The 15,554-nt window shown below is 44.0% G+C and overlaps 1 protein-coding gene across 1 annotated transcript in view; it reads right to left on the reverse strand.

The window, feature by feature from the left end:
- HHLA1 (HERV-H LTR-associating 1) overlaps positions 1-15,554 on the reverse strand; it is a 32,254-nt gene that overhangs the window by 5,452 nt on the left and 11,248 nt on the right. Inside the window, exons 7-14 of the mRNA XM_004743661.3 lie at positions 14,944-15,027; positions 12,867-12,923; positions 12,683-12,772; positions 9,998-10,246; positions 9,834-9,894; positions 7,741-7,907; positions 4,478-4,546; positions 4,070-4,144 (exon numbers count right to left, since the gene is read on the reverse strand). Coding sequence (XP_004743718.1) covers positions 4,070-4,144; positions 4,478-4,546; positions 7,741-7,907; positions 9,834-9,894; positions 9,998-10,246; positions 12,683-12,772; positions 12,867-12,923; positions 14,944-15,027 — 852 coding nt within the window. The remainder of the gene's footprint in view (positions 1-4,069; positions 4,145-4,477; positions 4,547-7,740; positions 7,908-9,833; positions 9,895-9,997; positions 10,247-12,682; positions 12,773-12,866; positions 12,924-14,943; positions 15,028-15,554) is intronic.

Consider the following 15,554-nt stretch of genomic DNA (forward strand, 5'->3'; position numbering starts at 1 on the left):
AGTGGCGGACTCTTGGTTTCAGCTTAGGTAATGATCTTGGTGTCCTCAAATTAAGCCCACCCCCGCCCTGTCAGGTGGGGAGTCTGCTTAGGGCTTCTCCCTCACCCTCTCCCCCTGCTCTCTTTCTCTCCCTCAAATAAATAAATCAATCTTAAAAAAAAGGAAAAGAGGCTTCCTCTTACAGGGTGCAACTTCTAGTGATTTGAAGGTTATATTAGGATGTTGATAATGATCTTCCAACAAAGCATTACTAGTTACTATCAAGAAAAATTATCTAAAACCTGGAAATAAGTTCTGGGTACTATCTAGCAGATACTGTGGGGATTTTCTGGTTCCATAAGAGTGTGTATCTTTGATTGACTGATTGAGTTGGTGGTTTTGCAACTCTGAAGAGGTTCAATGACTCTTATCTGAGAGCAACACAAATAACTCCTGCCGGTGAGCAATGTGAATGAATTTCGTCCGGTAAAGATGCAATTGGTTTTTGGTCTAGTGAAAAGAAAAAGAATTCTTTGCTGTGGGATATCAGTTAGTAAATTCACATCCAAATTCCTAGGACTAACTATAAAAATCCCTGTTCCCCAAACTCTCCACGGAGCCAGTCTTCATTCATTCATTCATTAATGACTGAATAATATCTCTGACATGTGCTAATTTCATATTTTTATGAATCATTTTCTTACCTTTTTGAAAATTATAATTGACCAGTTTAAGATTTATTTACTTATTTTTATATTTATCATTATTATTTTTCAAATGTTTAATTCCAGTATAGTCGACCTACAGCGTGATATTAGTTTCAGGTGTACGATGTAGTGATTTGCCACTTCCATACATCATCCAGGGCTCACCAACACAAGTACATTCTTCATTAGATCTCCTGTTGCATCTGTGCTCCCCCTCCCCCACCTTCCCTCTGGCAACCAGCAGCTTATTCTCTATAGCCAGGAGTAGACTTTTTAGTTTGTCTCCTTTTTCCCCCCTTTTGTTTATTTGTTTTGTTTCTTAAATTCCACATAGGCATGAAATCAGATGGTATTTGTCTTTTTCGGACTGACTTATTTTGCTCAGCATTAAACTCTCGAGCTCTGTCCATGTTGTTGCAAATGGCAAGATTTCATTCTTTTCAGTGACTGATATTTCATTGTGTAAATATACTACATCTTCTTTATCCATTCATCTATCGGTTATAAATTTATTAAAGTGGAGAGAGGGCTCATATGTTAGGGATAGGATTCGTTAAAAAGGGTAGGACAGAAATGTATTTTGAATTCTATCCTGAGCCAGTTAGAATAGTAAACCCTCCAGAATATTTATCAATTTTTGTAAATATGCTATGACTTTTTACTTTAACATTTATTACACACCTGGACTTGGGTGCTTTTCTAAGTTCTTTACAAACATGATCTCATTTAATTCTCATAAAATCACGTAATGTAGGTATCTATTTTATACAAAAGGACACTGAGGGTCTGAGTGACTCTGTGGTTTGATCAGGTAGTGACTCTGGCAAGATCTGGGTCTGGAGCTCATGCTAGCATGCTTTACTCCTTGAACATCCTTAACATTCCTGATGCTTGATTTCCATGCCCCTCTCCCCTTCCCAACCTCTCCCATGCTTCTCTAACTCAGGAAAGGGCACTTACCCTCTCAATTATTCAAACTTGGCCATGATGCTTGGTTACCTCCTGCTGAACATTCCACCATCACATTTCTTGATTGCTGAACACCATCCAAGTCTCCCTGATGAGTCAAGTCTCAAACAACTAACTCCTAGTTCCAGCTCCCTTCATCTCTGGCATACAGCAGTCTCCTTGCCGGTGTCCCTGTTCCTTTCCTCCCCTCTTTGGTCTCCACTCTGCAGCCAGAGAAAGTTTTCTGCACCACAAATCTGCCCATGTCAGTTGTCTCAGAAGAGGTCCACACTTCTTCCATGGCCCTGGGGATCCACGTGCGCCCCCACCCCCCACCAGCTGCTGTTCCCTCGCTCCTCATCACTCCTTCTTGTAGCACCAGAATTCCAGGCACAAGGGATTTCTCAGCTCCTGGGAATCTTCAGTCCTTTCCTGCCTCTGTGCCTTTGCATAAACTGTGGCCCTGCTTGAAATGTATATTTAGAGGCAACCCTGCTCAGATGCCTCTCTCTTTGTCAAGGAAAACCTCTAGAACAGTCCCTCCAGATGGAGCTAATCTCCTCCCCTCTGGCTGCACAGAGCATTGACCGCCTTTTCTCTTAGGAACATTACCCGTTTCTTCCTCAAATTGCAATTATTTTGTACAAATGAAGAATCTTGGGATAGATAGCATACCAGAGTGGAGGGAGCACGGGCTTTGAAGTTAGACAAACGAAGGCTCAAAATTTAGTTACTTTTTAACTGTAGTGCTCATTGAAATGGCTTAATGAAGATAACATTACCTACCTTGCGGAATTATTATGGAGTAAAAATAGGCTTAGCACAGGGCCTGGGAAACAGTAGGACCTCAATACATATTCACGGAATGGATGAATGAGTCAGTCTCAAAGGATTTGTGGGTATGGTTTCTTTGTGAATGGGAAGAATCATTTGTTGGAAGTTGTCAAAACCCTTTATTTTAGACTTAGATTTCTTATTGGATGGATGGATGGGTAGACAATGGATGGACAGAAAGAGAGAGAGACAATAGATAGAGCCGTGTAAGTAGACATACATACAGATAGTTATATACCCAGCTTGTTTTCTAAAACTTGGTCTGAAAACGGCCCCCCTCTGCACCACCAACCTCTGGGGGAAACATGGCTATAATATCTTTTGGCAGTATAATCAAGGCTTTGTGTCTGAAAGGTCCATTCACTGCAGGTTGGGAGTAGGGCTAAGGCAAATCTTCAGTGTATGAAAAAAGAGACTGTGTCGTCTCCAGGAATTTAATAATCCCTGCTGACATACTCCTGGATGGTGCAGGAACATTCAGGAAACGGGATAGAAAGGCATCCAGGAGTGGGAGGGCCCTGAAGATTCAACCAGCTTTGGAGAACTCATTCTGTATCAATTTCGGTCTTCTGGGACAGAAAGCAAAAGAGGGAAGCATCCAAAAATGGGGGGCAAAAAAAAAAAAAGCGGCATTTTTTTTTTCAACCTCTGTGACGAGACCATCTGAGGGTTTTGAAGGGGGTGGGTGGGAGGTTGGGGAACCAGGTGGTGGGTACTAGAGAGGGCACGGATTGCATGGAGCACTGGGTGCGGTGCAAAAACAAAAACAATGAATACTGTTACACTGAAAAGAAATAAAAAATTTAAAAAAAAAAAACAGCCATAAACCCAGGACATGGTTTCCTCTAGAATTCCATTGAAATTAAGTGTCAGGGACGGAGAAGGCAACAAGTCCTTTAAAATGCAACAAAAGTAGCAGCGCCTCGGTGGCTCACTGGGTGAAGTGTCTGCCTTCGGCTCAGGTCATGATCTAAGTGTCCTGGGATGGAGCCCTGCGTTGGGCTACCTGCTCAGCGGGGAGCCTGCTTCTTCCTCTCCCTCTGCCCCTTCCCCCACTCCCACACGTGCATGCCCTCTTTCTCGCTCCAATAAATAAATACCATCTTTAAAAAATAAATAAATAAAATGCAACAAAAGTAAAACTGCACCCAGCAAATGGGGATTGAATTTTGGAGTCATCCGTTCCTCCTCCTGCTGCCTTGGCTGACATCAGGCTCATGAAAAGAACAGCCTCTGTTTGCAAAGCACACAGTGCCTTGCTCAATAGGTATTCACTGGATAAACGCTGATTGGATTAAGTTATGTGGAGCTCTGTAGTTCCAAATCACTTCCACACACATTATCTTACTCAATACAAAGCCGTGGGGGAATAAAGACAGTTTTAGTGCCCACAATAATTGTTATTATTCTTGCTTCCCAGTTGAGGAAGCTGAATTCCCGAAGCCGAGTGCTGGAGACCCCCTCCCCAGTAAATGGTAGAGCTAGAATTTAATCCCAGCAGTCTGAATCCAAATTTAATCAAACAAACCTCTTTTTATTTCACGATACAACCTTGTTCCAAACAAACAAGAGCAACAGAGCAGCAGGCTGCCGGTACGTACTTGAGACTTGGTGGAGTCCCAGGACCGAGGCTGGCTCTTCTTTAGGGGTAAGTGGCCATGCTCTAGGGAGGTCACCTGCAAGGGGCATGAATGGCCATGCAAAAGTCGGCGTGAACGGGCCTAGGGTGATGACACAGGACGAAGGAGTAAGAGCAGTTTAAGGATAACGCATTTTCAAAGTCTATAGGGAATTGTAGCCAAGAAAAGGAAGAGTTTTATGCAAATCATGGGGTAATTTAACAACATAACAAGGTTTTTAAACTACTTCGCCTGCCTCTTTCCCTGCTAGAACCAATGAAGTCCAACGCCCAGCTTAGTCAGCCTCCTGGCACCCTTGTTCCTCTATCCTGAGCCCCCACACCAAAGCCATGAGGTATTGGGTTTCTCTTTCCAGCTAAACCTTCTTACCTGTCTGTGGATATTTCGGGGCAGGTGCCTTGGTTGGGCTTGGGGTTCGTGTGCCACGGGTGGAGGTTCCTGGGAAGAAGTGAGGGAGAGGTAAGCCTGGGATTTTTTCTTGGGGTGCCTTATGGGGAGAGGAAGCCCCATGCCACTAGTCCTGCCCTAGTTAACCAGTGGTGGTTATTAAGTCAGGTACCCAGCAGGGAGGTGAGGATACAGAACTGAGTTAAGAGATCAAACCCGCGGTGGAGGCCCATCAAGTAGAGGAGGAAACCGGCAAGTCCCAGGGGTAGCTGTGATACATTGTGTCGGATGCCACTGGAAATCAGCTAATCCTTGTAAGAAGTGATGAAATGCATGGGAGATGCGGCGTGGCCCAAGCAAGGAGCAAACACGGCTGCTGCTCGGTGAGGAAAATGAGGCTTTTCACTCATCTGAGTCTGCGCACACTCACTCCATCTCCACCCTGATACACTGTCATCTTCCTGATAGAGCATGGGCTCATCTCAGCAATTCTTCTGATCATTCGTAAAGTCCTGGTTTAAGGACCACTTCAGGATGTGATCTTTGCTGTCAGGATCCTGGTCCCTGGCAAAACCAGCAAAGCAGCCCCCTTGTAGGGGTGAGGGAGAGGGAGATGGGACAGGTCATTTCACTCGTGGGATGAGGTGGGAGAGGAGAAGAGGGGTGAGGCCGACCTGCATGGGAGGGAGAAGGTGGAGGCTGGGGGCAGGTGACGTCTCTGAGACACAAGAAAAAGCGGTTACCAAGGTGAGCAAAGAGCATAAGAGCAGAGCAAAGAGCATAAGCAAAGCCCCAGACACGTGAGCGGTAGGTGTTTGCCACGGGCTGAGGGTGTCCTGGGTGCTACGTGCTGAGCTGAACGCCTTATTGAAGCCTCCTGATTCAATCCTCACAGCCACTCTGAAGGTAGGTATCACCTCCCCTATTTCTGAAGGTGAAGAAGCCAGGACTGAGAGAGATCAAGAGAATGCCCAAGGACAGACAGCATAGGTGAGTCAGGATTTCAACCTTGCTGTGTCTGGAGTAAAGACCAGAGTGCATAGCCTCAGGGCTGTGCTGGCCGCTGATATCCTACCAGTCAAACCCCAATGTGGTAGCTTTTACTTTTCCTGTGTAACAATGCGAGGCATTTCCTTGATGACAGCTGTCAAAATTGCATTCCCAGATCTGTTGGTGCAATTGATTTTGAGCCTAGAGTCAAGACTTTGCCTTTATACCCTCTATTTCTTAAGAAATTTAGGTGGTTCAGCAAATGTTTCCGGAATGCCTGCTATATTTCATGGAACAGGAGATTAAAGACTCAGACTCTTAAGGAGAGGGAGAATGGTCAGGGAATGGACACTAAGCACAGTAATAAGGAGTCTTACGATCTACTGACTGTGGTGAGCTTGAAAGAAGGGCCTCTAGCTGCAGGTGCCAGAGAAATTGATTTTAAAAAGAAATGTACCACAAATCAGTGAAACCATATGATAATTGACTCTCTCTGCTTGACTTATTTCACTCAACATAATCTCTTCCAGTCCCGTCTATGTTGCTACAGAAGTTGGGTATTCATCCTTTCTGATGGAGGCATCATACTCCATAGTGTATATGGGCCACATCTTCCTTATCCATTCGTCCATTGAAGGGCATCGTGGTTCTTTCCACAGTTTGGCGACCGTGGCCATTGCTGCTATAAACATTGGGGTACAGATGGCCCTTCTTTTCACTCCATCTGTATCTTTGGGGTAAATACCCAGTAGTGTAATGGCAGGTCCAGGGAAGCTCTATTTTTAATTTCTTGAGCAATCTCCACACTGTTCTCCAAAGAGGCTGCACCAACTTGCATTCCCACCAACAGTGTAAGAGGGTTCCCCTTTCTCCACATCCTCTCCAACACATGTTGTTTCCTGTCTTGCTAATTTTGGCCATTCTAACTGGTGTAAGGTGATATCTCAATGTGGTTTTAATTTGAATCTCCCTGAAGGCTAGTAAAAAAAAAAAAGAAAGAAAGAAAGAAAGAAAGAAAGAAAGAAAGAAATGCAATAAAGCTTTTTTGTTTGATTACACGAATAGAAAATACGGAGTGAAGGAAAGTAAAAATCTTATCTACTTCCCAGATATAGTCAAGGTTAATATGTTGTGAAATTCTTTTTAATCTCATTTTGTTTTACTTTCTATTTTCTGTGTATATTTATTACACACAAGTAAATACACATAGATACATAGACTTGGGATCACATTTGACAACTTTTTTCTTGCTTTTTATAACTCAGGCTTTCCTTATAGTACATGATTACGTGTTAATGTACATATCATTATATATGTGTGTGTAATTAACAGGTATGCTACATTACATTACATATACACCATATATGCAATTAATGTAATAATATTAATACATACTAATACCATGCCAAAAAGGCAGTCTGGAGAGAACAGTATTGGCTCCTAGTGGTCATTTGTTTGATGGACAGTGAAAAAGGGAAAAGAAGAAATTAGAAATTTTTAAAAAATATATTTATTTATTTATTTGACAGAGAGAGAGAGAGAGATCACAAGTAGACAGAGAGGCAGGCAGAGAGAGAGGGGGAAGCAGGCTTCCTGCTGAGCAGAGAGCCTGATGCAGGGCTCGATCCCAGGGCCCTGAGATTATGACCTGAGCCGAAGGCAGAGGCTTAACCCCCTGAGCCACCCAGGTGCCCCGAAGAAATTGGAAATTTCTAAAGTGCCAAGGTGGCTCAGTCAGTTAAGCATCTGCCTTCAGCTTAGGTCCTGATCCCAGAGTCCTGGGATCGAGTCCCTCATCAGGCTGCCTACTCAGTGGGGAGTCTGTTTCCCCCTCTCCCCTCCACTTGCCTGTGCTCTCTCTGTCTCTCTCTAATAAGTAAGTAACAGCTTTTAAAATATATTTTAAAAAGAAATCAGAAATTTCTAAATGGGCGCATAAAGGAGGGCACCTAGCAGAGAAAGGGTGTGGAAGATTCCCGCAAAGAGGGGGTTTTCCTTCCTTCATTCATTCAAGGTAGAAAGAACAGGGTTGGAATAAAGAAAAGGAAGCGTGAGTTCACTTTATGATTATTAATTGTGAAGCTAACTTGGGTTTTACAACTTTTCTGTGCGTTGTATTTCAAAAATTCAGAAAACATTTTAAAGACAGAGCGCTAAATTTAATTTAGAAATGGGGGAGGTGGGAGTGAGCATCCTCTCTTACCTGAGGTTGAGTGGGCCTGGGAGGGGCTGCCGTGGGGGGTCGCTGTCCTAGCTGGAGGCCTGGGCAAGCTCCTTGTGGCCGTGGACCCTGCAGGAGATGACGGTGTGGAGGACAGTGTTTCCCAGGGAGGCCCTGCAGGTGCCCAGGGCATGGGTAGTGTGGGAGTCCACGCCTGACTGCTGGTTGTCACCCATGGGGTCCTGGCCACCCTCCTGGTAGCTGCACATGGGACAGTAACAGGCCACTTACATTCTTGACCCTTTTGATTCAGGTATAAAATTACCAAAACAATGAAATGTTATCAAAGGGAAAATGCTTTGTGCATGCATAAAACAGGTAATTCAGGGACCTAAGCTCTACCTTGAGCTAGAATAAATGGACCAAAGTAAACTTTATTTTCCTAACTACTTATTTTAAAAAAGTTCAGAGCACGTTTCTCATCAAATGACCCAGTAAAATTGTTATGGGGTTTGAGGTGAAGAGACCAGAGAGGAAACTGTTCCTGCCTCTCCCATGTTGTGACTTTAGGGGCAAGTGGCTTCACTTTTTTTTTTAGCTTTCCCCTTAAAATGGGGATGATCATACTGCTAACAACAATAATGCAGTATCACAGGATTGGGACGGAGGCCAATCTTCCCTGGCTGTTCTTTCAAACAATTCTATAGGTTCTCTCATTCATTTCCATAGTAGGTATGAAAATAAGTTTTTTTTTTTTCAGTTTTTTAAAACTAACCCTCTTGGAAAATTTTAAATTTGTATGTTAAGTTAGGAATGATTGCCATCTTTAAAATATTCAAGTTTCTTGGGAAGCCTGGGTGGTTCACTGAGTTAAGACTCTGCCTTCAGCTCAGGTCATGATCTCAGGGTCCTGGGATAGAATCCCGCATCAGGGTCTCTGCTCAGCAGGGAGCCTGCTTCCCCCTCTCTCTCTGCCTGTCTCTCTGCTTACTTGTGTTCTCTCTCTGTGTCAAATAAATAAATAAAATCTTTAAAAAAATCAAGTTTCTCATCCAGAATGTGTTATATTGCTTTATTTATTTAAATATGCCTTATTACTCTCCCTAAAGTTTTATAGTTTTTCATATATAAAACCCAACAATTTTCCTGCTAGGTATATAGCTAAGTATTCTATGATTTTTCTTGCCACTAGCAATCATATCTTTTGGGTTTTTTTTTTTTTCATATTATTCTGGGAAACTTTCTAATTATGCAGAACAGCCACGATACTGGAGTGTACTGAGGGGTTTCTGGTTAGTGACATTGATTGCTTTTCCACATTCTTGTTTTCCAGCCTGCTGGACTCCTATGAGTTCTCACCTCCTCCAGGAAGCCCCCTGCTGGGCTCACCAGGACAACAGCTCTTTGTAGGGTAGACTATAACTATCAATTTACTTGCTCGTGTCTCCCTCCCCTGTTTGTGCACTCAGGAATGAAAGGGAACGTTGATAGAGCTGTGCTTTTAGCAGCTAGCCTGGAGTCTGGTATTAAATTCATGTCTCAATGAGTAAATGATTGAATGAATGAATTCTATGACTCTGGTCCCTTGTCGGAACTCATTGAGACAGTATTGGCTTTTAATGAAAGCGTTATCTCTGTTGTATCTTATTTCCAAATAGCATGAGCATGTCTTTTCGTCTTCTGTGACAACACTACTGATGGCGCCCACAAAGATAGTGGGGAAGGAGGAACTCGCTGGCTGGCCTGCCACGTGTGGCGGCTCTCCGTGCTAGCTTCAAGTCATTAACATACTCTTGGCATCATTATCTAGCCAGCTACAAATTCACCTCACTCTATCATAAAATGTTTTTTTAATTTAATTTTATATTTGCAGTGTTCCAAGATTCCTTGTTCATGCACCACACCCAGTGCTCCGTGCAATATGTGCCCTCCCTAATACCCGCCACCATTCCACCACACAGGGTTCATTTCAGGAGAGTCATTGCTAAATGCTTTGCTGAAACAAAAATACATCATGGTACAATACACTTCACTTATGTAAGACATTCTTATCGGGGGATGCTGGGTGAAAGGGATCAGGGAGCTCTCTGCACTATTTTTATCATGTCTTGTGAGTCTTAAACTATTTCAAAATAAGAAAAATCATACAAATAAATGTTGGCAGGATCTTATGCCAAAGATGCTCACTGCCTTTGCTCGTCTGTATCAAACTCACACTGGCTCATGTCGATCTCTAATTTCAGGGATGCTGAAGAAGAAAGGGTCGATGGAAAAAGGATAAAGGAAGGGCTTCACTTATTTATGTGAGGGAGACGCAGGACAGGAAGGGAAAGGGCGAGTAATCTTCTTACCCAAGGCTGGGAGGGTGGGAGAGGGACCACCCTGCGTGGCCATGGCTGTGGCCCTGGCGTGGAGCTTGGAAAGCCTGTTCGTGCTCATGGCCGGCTCTCCCTCTGCAGGAGGAGTTGTCTCTGTCCAGGGAGAGGTCCCTGGAGCAGGTGCCCTGCTGCTCTGGGCTCTGTGCAGGGGGCTTGTCCTTGGTAGTGTCTGCTGGCTCGTGGGTGTGAGTTTTGAAGTCACAGCTGTGCCCCTGGGAGCTGTACGTTCAGGGAGATGGTCAAAGGCAGGTTTTATATTCTTGACACTTGGAGTACAGACTCGTCAAGCCACTGAAAGATTGTTGGACAGCAAACGTACTGAACGCAGAAATTTAAACCTTACTTGGAACAATACCATATGTCACCAAAGAGGAGTGTTTCTTTTGGAACAGCAAAGGAAGCTAAAATACCAATTTCCAAAAACACTATGCGGGGAAGCTCTGTGAACAGAATGCAAAGCTGTCAGACTGCGAAGTACCATGCATTCGACATGTTTCCTGACAGAACCCGAATTCATCCAGGCCCTTTGCACAGCTCACAGCCCTCAGCCCCTTGATGGCACTTTTTCCTAGAAGAGGGACAGGGTGGCTTCATGTGCCCTGTGCATGTGACTAGAGACCAGAAGCGGAATTTAGGGACATCAGAAGCTGCTGGGCAGAAGCTGTCTGAAAGACAGGTAGGCCACAGCTAAGATAACAGGAAGGCTCAATTTGGAGGGAGATCCAGCCGGTGCCCTTGGACGTTCCATGAAGACAGGGAGGAAGAGGCTCAAGTGTTCATTTGAGCTTCTAGCTCCCTTTGGGCAGCCTTTGCTGGTGACGGATGCATGTAGGATGATAGGCTCCTATGAGCCCATGGGTCCCTTCTTCTGGGTTGACCAGGGCTGCCTGTAGACCAGTGGATTCCAGGCCCTACTTACCTCTTTGGCGGATCACTGTGCAGGGCACATCCTGTACAAGTCGTGTCCTGTTGCTTCATCTCTCTCTCCTGCTTCACTTACGGGGTCAGTAGTCCCCACACGCCTGAGAGGTCTGGTAGTTGTTTCCAAATCAACTGGACATAGGGCTAAGTGCCTGACCTATGCTTGATCAAACCATCACTCACCCAAGTGACTGGCTACCGAGCATACGTACTCCACAAATACGTGTCCATTTGTCAAGTGTTCTCTCTTCCCAGGCATCTGTCCTTCATAAGGGAGCACCAAGGGCAGGTACAATTGGGACTGGCCTGGGAAGGTCACAGGAAGACTAAAGAAATGACATTGACTCAATCCTCGGCTCTGTCCTCAGAATCGAGTGGGTAAAGGGAACCCACCAAATGCCCATTTCATTTCCACAACAAGAAGCCTCATGCCACACAAGTTGAGGATCCTTCCTCAGGTAAACTAAGATAAATAAACGTAATTCCAATAAACTCAAATCAAGGCAGCCCACTGAAGTGGAACTGGAGATTTATTGTAAATTTCACTTTACTCCAAGAAACGCTAATTAAGAACCTACTATGCACAGAGTGTCATGCAGACACCTGGGGGGAGCCGACTGGGGGGCTGAAGGAGTTTGGATGTCTGCCTTCAAGGGCCATTCAGTGAGGAGACATACATGGAATGTCACCTGTGTTCCAACCTGGAGTAACACCAAGTCCGAATGATGGACTAGTGTCGTGTTATAGAGTTGTAGACGACAAAAGACAAATTTTGACTGGGAGATTTTGAGGAAAGAGGAGGCAGCCGCTGAGCTGGTGATTGACAGACAAACTGGGACTCTGAAATATGGAAAAATAGGGAAGGAGTTCCAGGCCGAGTGAAGTGGCACAGGCATGCAGAGAGATGCCATCTGCGAGAAGAGACAGGAGCTTCAATGTCATTTTAGCAGAAGATTCAAGGAAAAAGAGAGCAGATGAGGCTAGGCATGTTGACAGAGCAGTGTATACTCCAGGCTAAGGTCTTTGGACCCTCTGTTCCTGACTTAGCTCTGAGTAGTAAGAAGACAAACCCAATTGTATTTTAAACATTTTAAACATTGGACATTTTAAAGAAATATGAAATGTGTCAAGGAAGACTAGTTCAGAGGCTACCTCAGGTCCAAGTAGATGACAAGGACTGGTAGATTACTAAGGTAATCACAGCAGCAGCAAATAATCTTGGAGGACCAGCCAGATTCCAGAAACTTTATTCAGCTTAAAGTGACAGCTAAGTGTAGGGGGCAAAAGCGAGCTCAAAGGTGGTTCCAAAAATACCACTTGTGCCAGGGAAAAGGCAAGCAGATCGGTGGGAGTGTGTACAGAGAGGGAGAGGATGCTTGGGTAGGGGCTGGGTATTGTAGAGTGGCAATGTCTAAAACAGGGTCACTAATTCAATTACCTACAAAAGCCAGGTAGTTAATATGAGAAACAAGTGTCAGGCTATAAGGAGCAGAGAGGGCTATGGAAAAGAGGAAGGTGTCTCTCCTAATGGGTAGGATGGCAGCAGTGCCTGCTCAGCTCCCGTGGAGTCACCATATCTTCTCTTGGAAGAGAATCCAGAGATTAATTTTAATGGTTAAATCTTTTGGTTTTAGCACAGTGTAGCTAAATAAAATACCTGAGGGCAGCATTCGGTCTTCAGTTTGCTAGCTGGGACCCTGGTTTGGAGACTATAGTAGGAGTGTGGGGGTTTCCACTCACCTAGAACACCAGACATGCTGCTGGTGAATGTGTAGTTGATAACAGGAGATTTCTCCGCCATCTCCCAGAAGTCAGAAAGATCTCTTCCTACAAAAACCACACCAACAGGATCGAATCTTGGGTTCACCTGCTAGAGGGTTCTGTTTAATTCTCAGCTCCGAGAGCTTGTCTGATGGTTCACCTGACTTTCCTGTCATCACACAGATGAAGATGCAGTCCGATTCGTTTGTTTGACTCACTATAAGACAAACCAGTACACAAGACTTAGCAATGGGTCTGAAGCTATAGGTCTTTGGCTGAAATGAAAATTCAGCTAAAAATCCTTAGCTCAGGATGTTATAGAGAAATTTAAGGCTAACTCCTTACTTTTAAGAGAGCCCTGATTTTCTGGTTTTTTTTTTGGGGGGGGATACAGTATAATGTAATGGCAAAGGGCACAGCCTATGGGGTCAGCTTCTAGTGTTACAACATCAACTCTGCCTTTTACTAGCTATGGTAAATTTAAGGCTAACTCCTTACTTTTAAGAGAGCCCCGATTTTCTGGGGTTTTTTTTGGGGGGGGATACAGTATAATGTAATGGCAAAGGGCACAGCCTATGGGGTCAGCTTCTAGTGTTACAACATCAACTCTGCCTTTTACTAGCTATGTGGCCATGAGCGAACTGCTTGATGTCTCTGGAATCAGTTTACCCATCTATAAAATTGTGACCATTCAAATTCCACAGTCCCTCATTTAAGATTTCCAAATTCTGAAATGGAAGATCGAAGGTTTTGTGTGAGTTTGGTACCAAAACTTATTTGGTGGGAAACCTGACTTGACAGATGTGAGGCTATTCACAGTCTTTATCAGACCTGTTTAGTGTAAAGGACCATGTTGCTAAATGAATGAGTGTGTATGATTACGGCATGCTGCAATTGATGGCGATGTTCCAGCGTCTGTGGTATAGATGCCCTGTTAGACCTGCCAAAGTCTGCAAGTGAATGAATTACTAAATGTACTTGTCCCTTAAGATGCTGCCCAAAGCGGGGCCACCTGGATGGCTCAGTTTGTTAAGCATCCAACTCTTGGTTTTGGCTCAGATCACGATCTCGGGGTCATGAGATCGAGCTCCGCATCTGGCTCTATACTGAACATGGAGCCTACTTGAGATTCTTTCTCTCCCTCTCCCTCTGTTCCTCCCCCTCTGCTTGTACCACTCTCTCTCTCTCTCAAATAAAATTCTTAAAAAGATGCTTCCCAAAGTAATGTGGACATTTACTTGCACGTCCTTCAAAGGACAGCTATGATGACCTGGTGAGATAATGTGTATGGTGCCTGGCAAATAGAAGAGCTCAGTAAATGGTCATAATAATAATAACTATCACTGTGAATGTGGGCCTGTTATTATATATATTAGCATAGTGAGCAAGAGCATGGACTTTAGAGCCAGATCACCTGGGTTCAAATTGCATTTCTTCAGGATAAGCTTAGGCAAGTTACTTGACCTCTCTGTGCCATGGTTTCCCCACCTGTAACATCAGGATAAATATGTAATCACTCCACAAGGTTGTAGTGAGGGTCCAGGGAGGGAGTACACGGACAGCCTCTGGAAGAGTCCTTGCAGCTGATGAGATCTACTACTCTCCTCTCTCCTTTCCCTATTTCTAACACAGTAGTTGCTCCATTGTACAGCCCTCCAGCTTTCTGACGAGGCCATGTGTGGGCAATTGACTAGATCTGTGCTTTGCAAAGTGGGTGTCTTGGGGAAGGTGACTGGCTTGGGAGTTATATGAAGGCTCCTTTTGAATGAGGCAGATCTTTCCCAACTGCACATAGGACATGGGCTTGGGCTGCATATAGATCTAATGCTAAATTCTGATCTGGCCTTGAGCAAAATAGGCAACCTCTTCAAATCTCAGTTTCTCATCTTTTAAAATGTGAGTATAGCTATCTAGTAGAAGCTGTTTTCTTGAGTCTGTCTAGATTACCCTAACTCTGAGCCTTAAATTCTTCCTCTAACTTTTTAGATACCTTTAGTAATACCTCTGATTGAAAGACGGAGCCTTCAAATACTAGTGGTTGAAACTGGACCACACTGGTTGTCTAAATAAAACTTACACAGAGGTTCTTGGTAGCCTACTTTGTGGCAGGGCTTGGGGTAGGTGGTCCACTAGCTTTGATTATATTTTTATTACATTTTCAAAATATTTTGATTTTGATTAAATTCTGCAAATCTGCCAAATCTCCAATATCCCACACATTTTCAAGATGAACACACCGGAGAGGATGGAAGTTGACTTAAAAATCTCTGTGAGGTAGCTGGTAGAATTTCCAATGACATCCACCAGTAGGGCCGTGAAATCTGCAAGAAGGATTGAGGAGATTTAAATTTCTGATCCAGAGACTTGAGGGGAAAAGCATAGTGTATTTGGACTTTTCAGAGTAGATTTTACAAGTTTGATTTTGTTCAGTGTATTGAGGAATGTTAGCAATCATATAGAGAAATATTACTAATTATAAAGATGTCTTATTTCCAGGCAGGGAGAAAACTTCTGGATCCACAGTCATAATCCCCTTCCTCCCATTTCCCTCTCCCTCCAAATCACTCTGTGCCAACACCAAATGGCTGTGAAAAGCCATATTACTGAATAATGGTTTTTCTCATGTGTTGTCCCCTGTTATCTCCTCTAATTGCTTTAGAATACCAAGTCCACCCGACAGGAAGCCACCTAACAGTTATGCAGCATGAATTTACATAGTTTTGGATTTTCAAAATGGAATGTCAATTTTAGTGGTGGGTTGTCAAGAGACTATAACCCTACGCAAAACAGAACCAGAAACCCCTGTCCTTGCCCCCCTTGTTAAGAAGGCTGATGGGAGGAGATTGGG

Source organism: Mustela putorius, unplaced genomic scaffold, assembly GCF_011764305.1.
Source record: "Mustela putorius furo isolate JIRA1106 unplaced genomic scaffold, ASM1176430v1.1 tig00000228_pilon_pilon_pilon, whole genome shotgun sequence".
NCBI classification, from domain to species: Eukaryota; Metazoa; Chordata; class Mammalia; order Carnivora; family Mustelidae; genus Mustela; species Mustela putorius.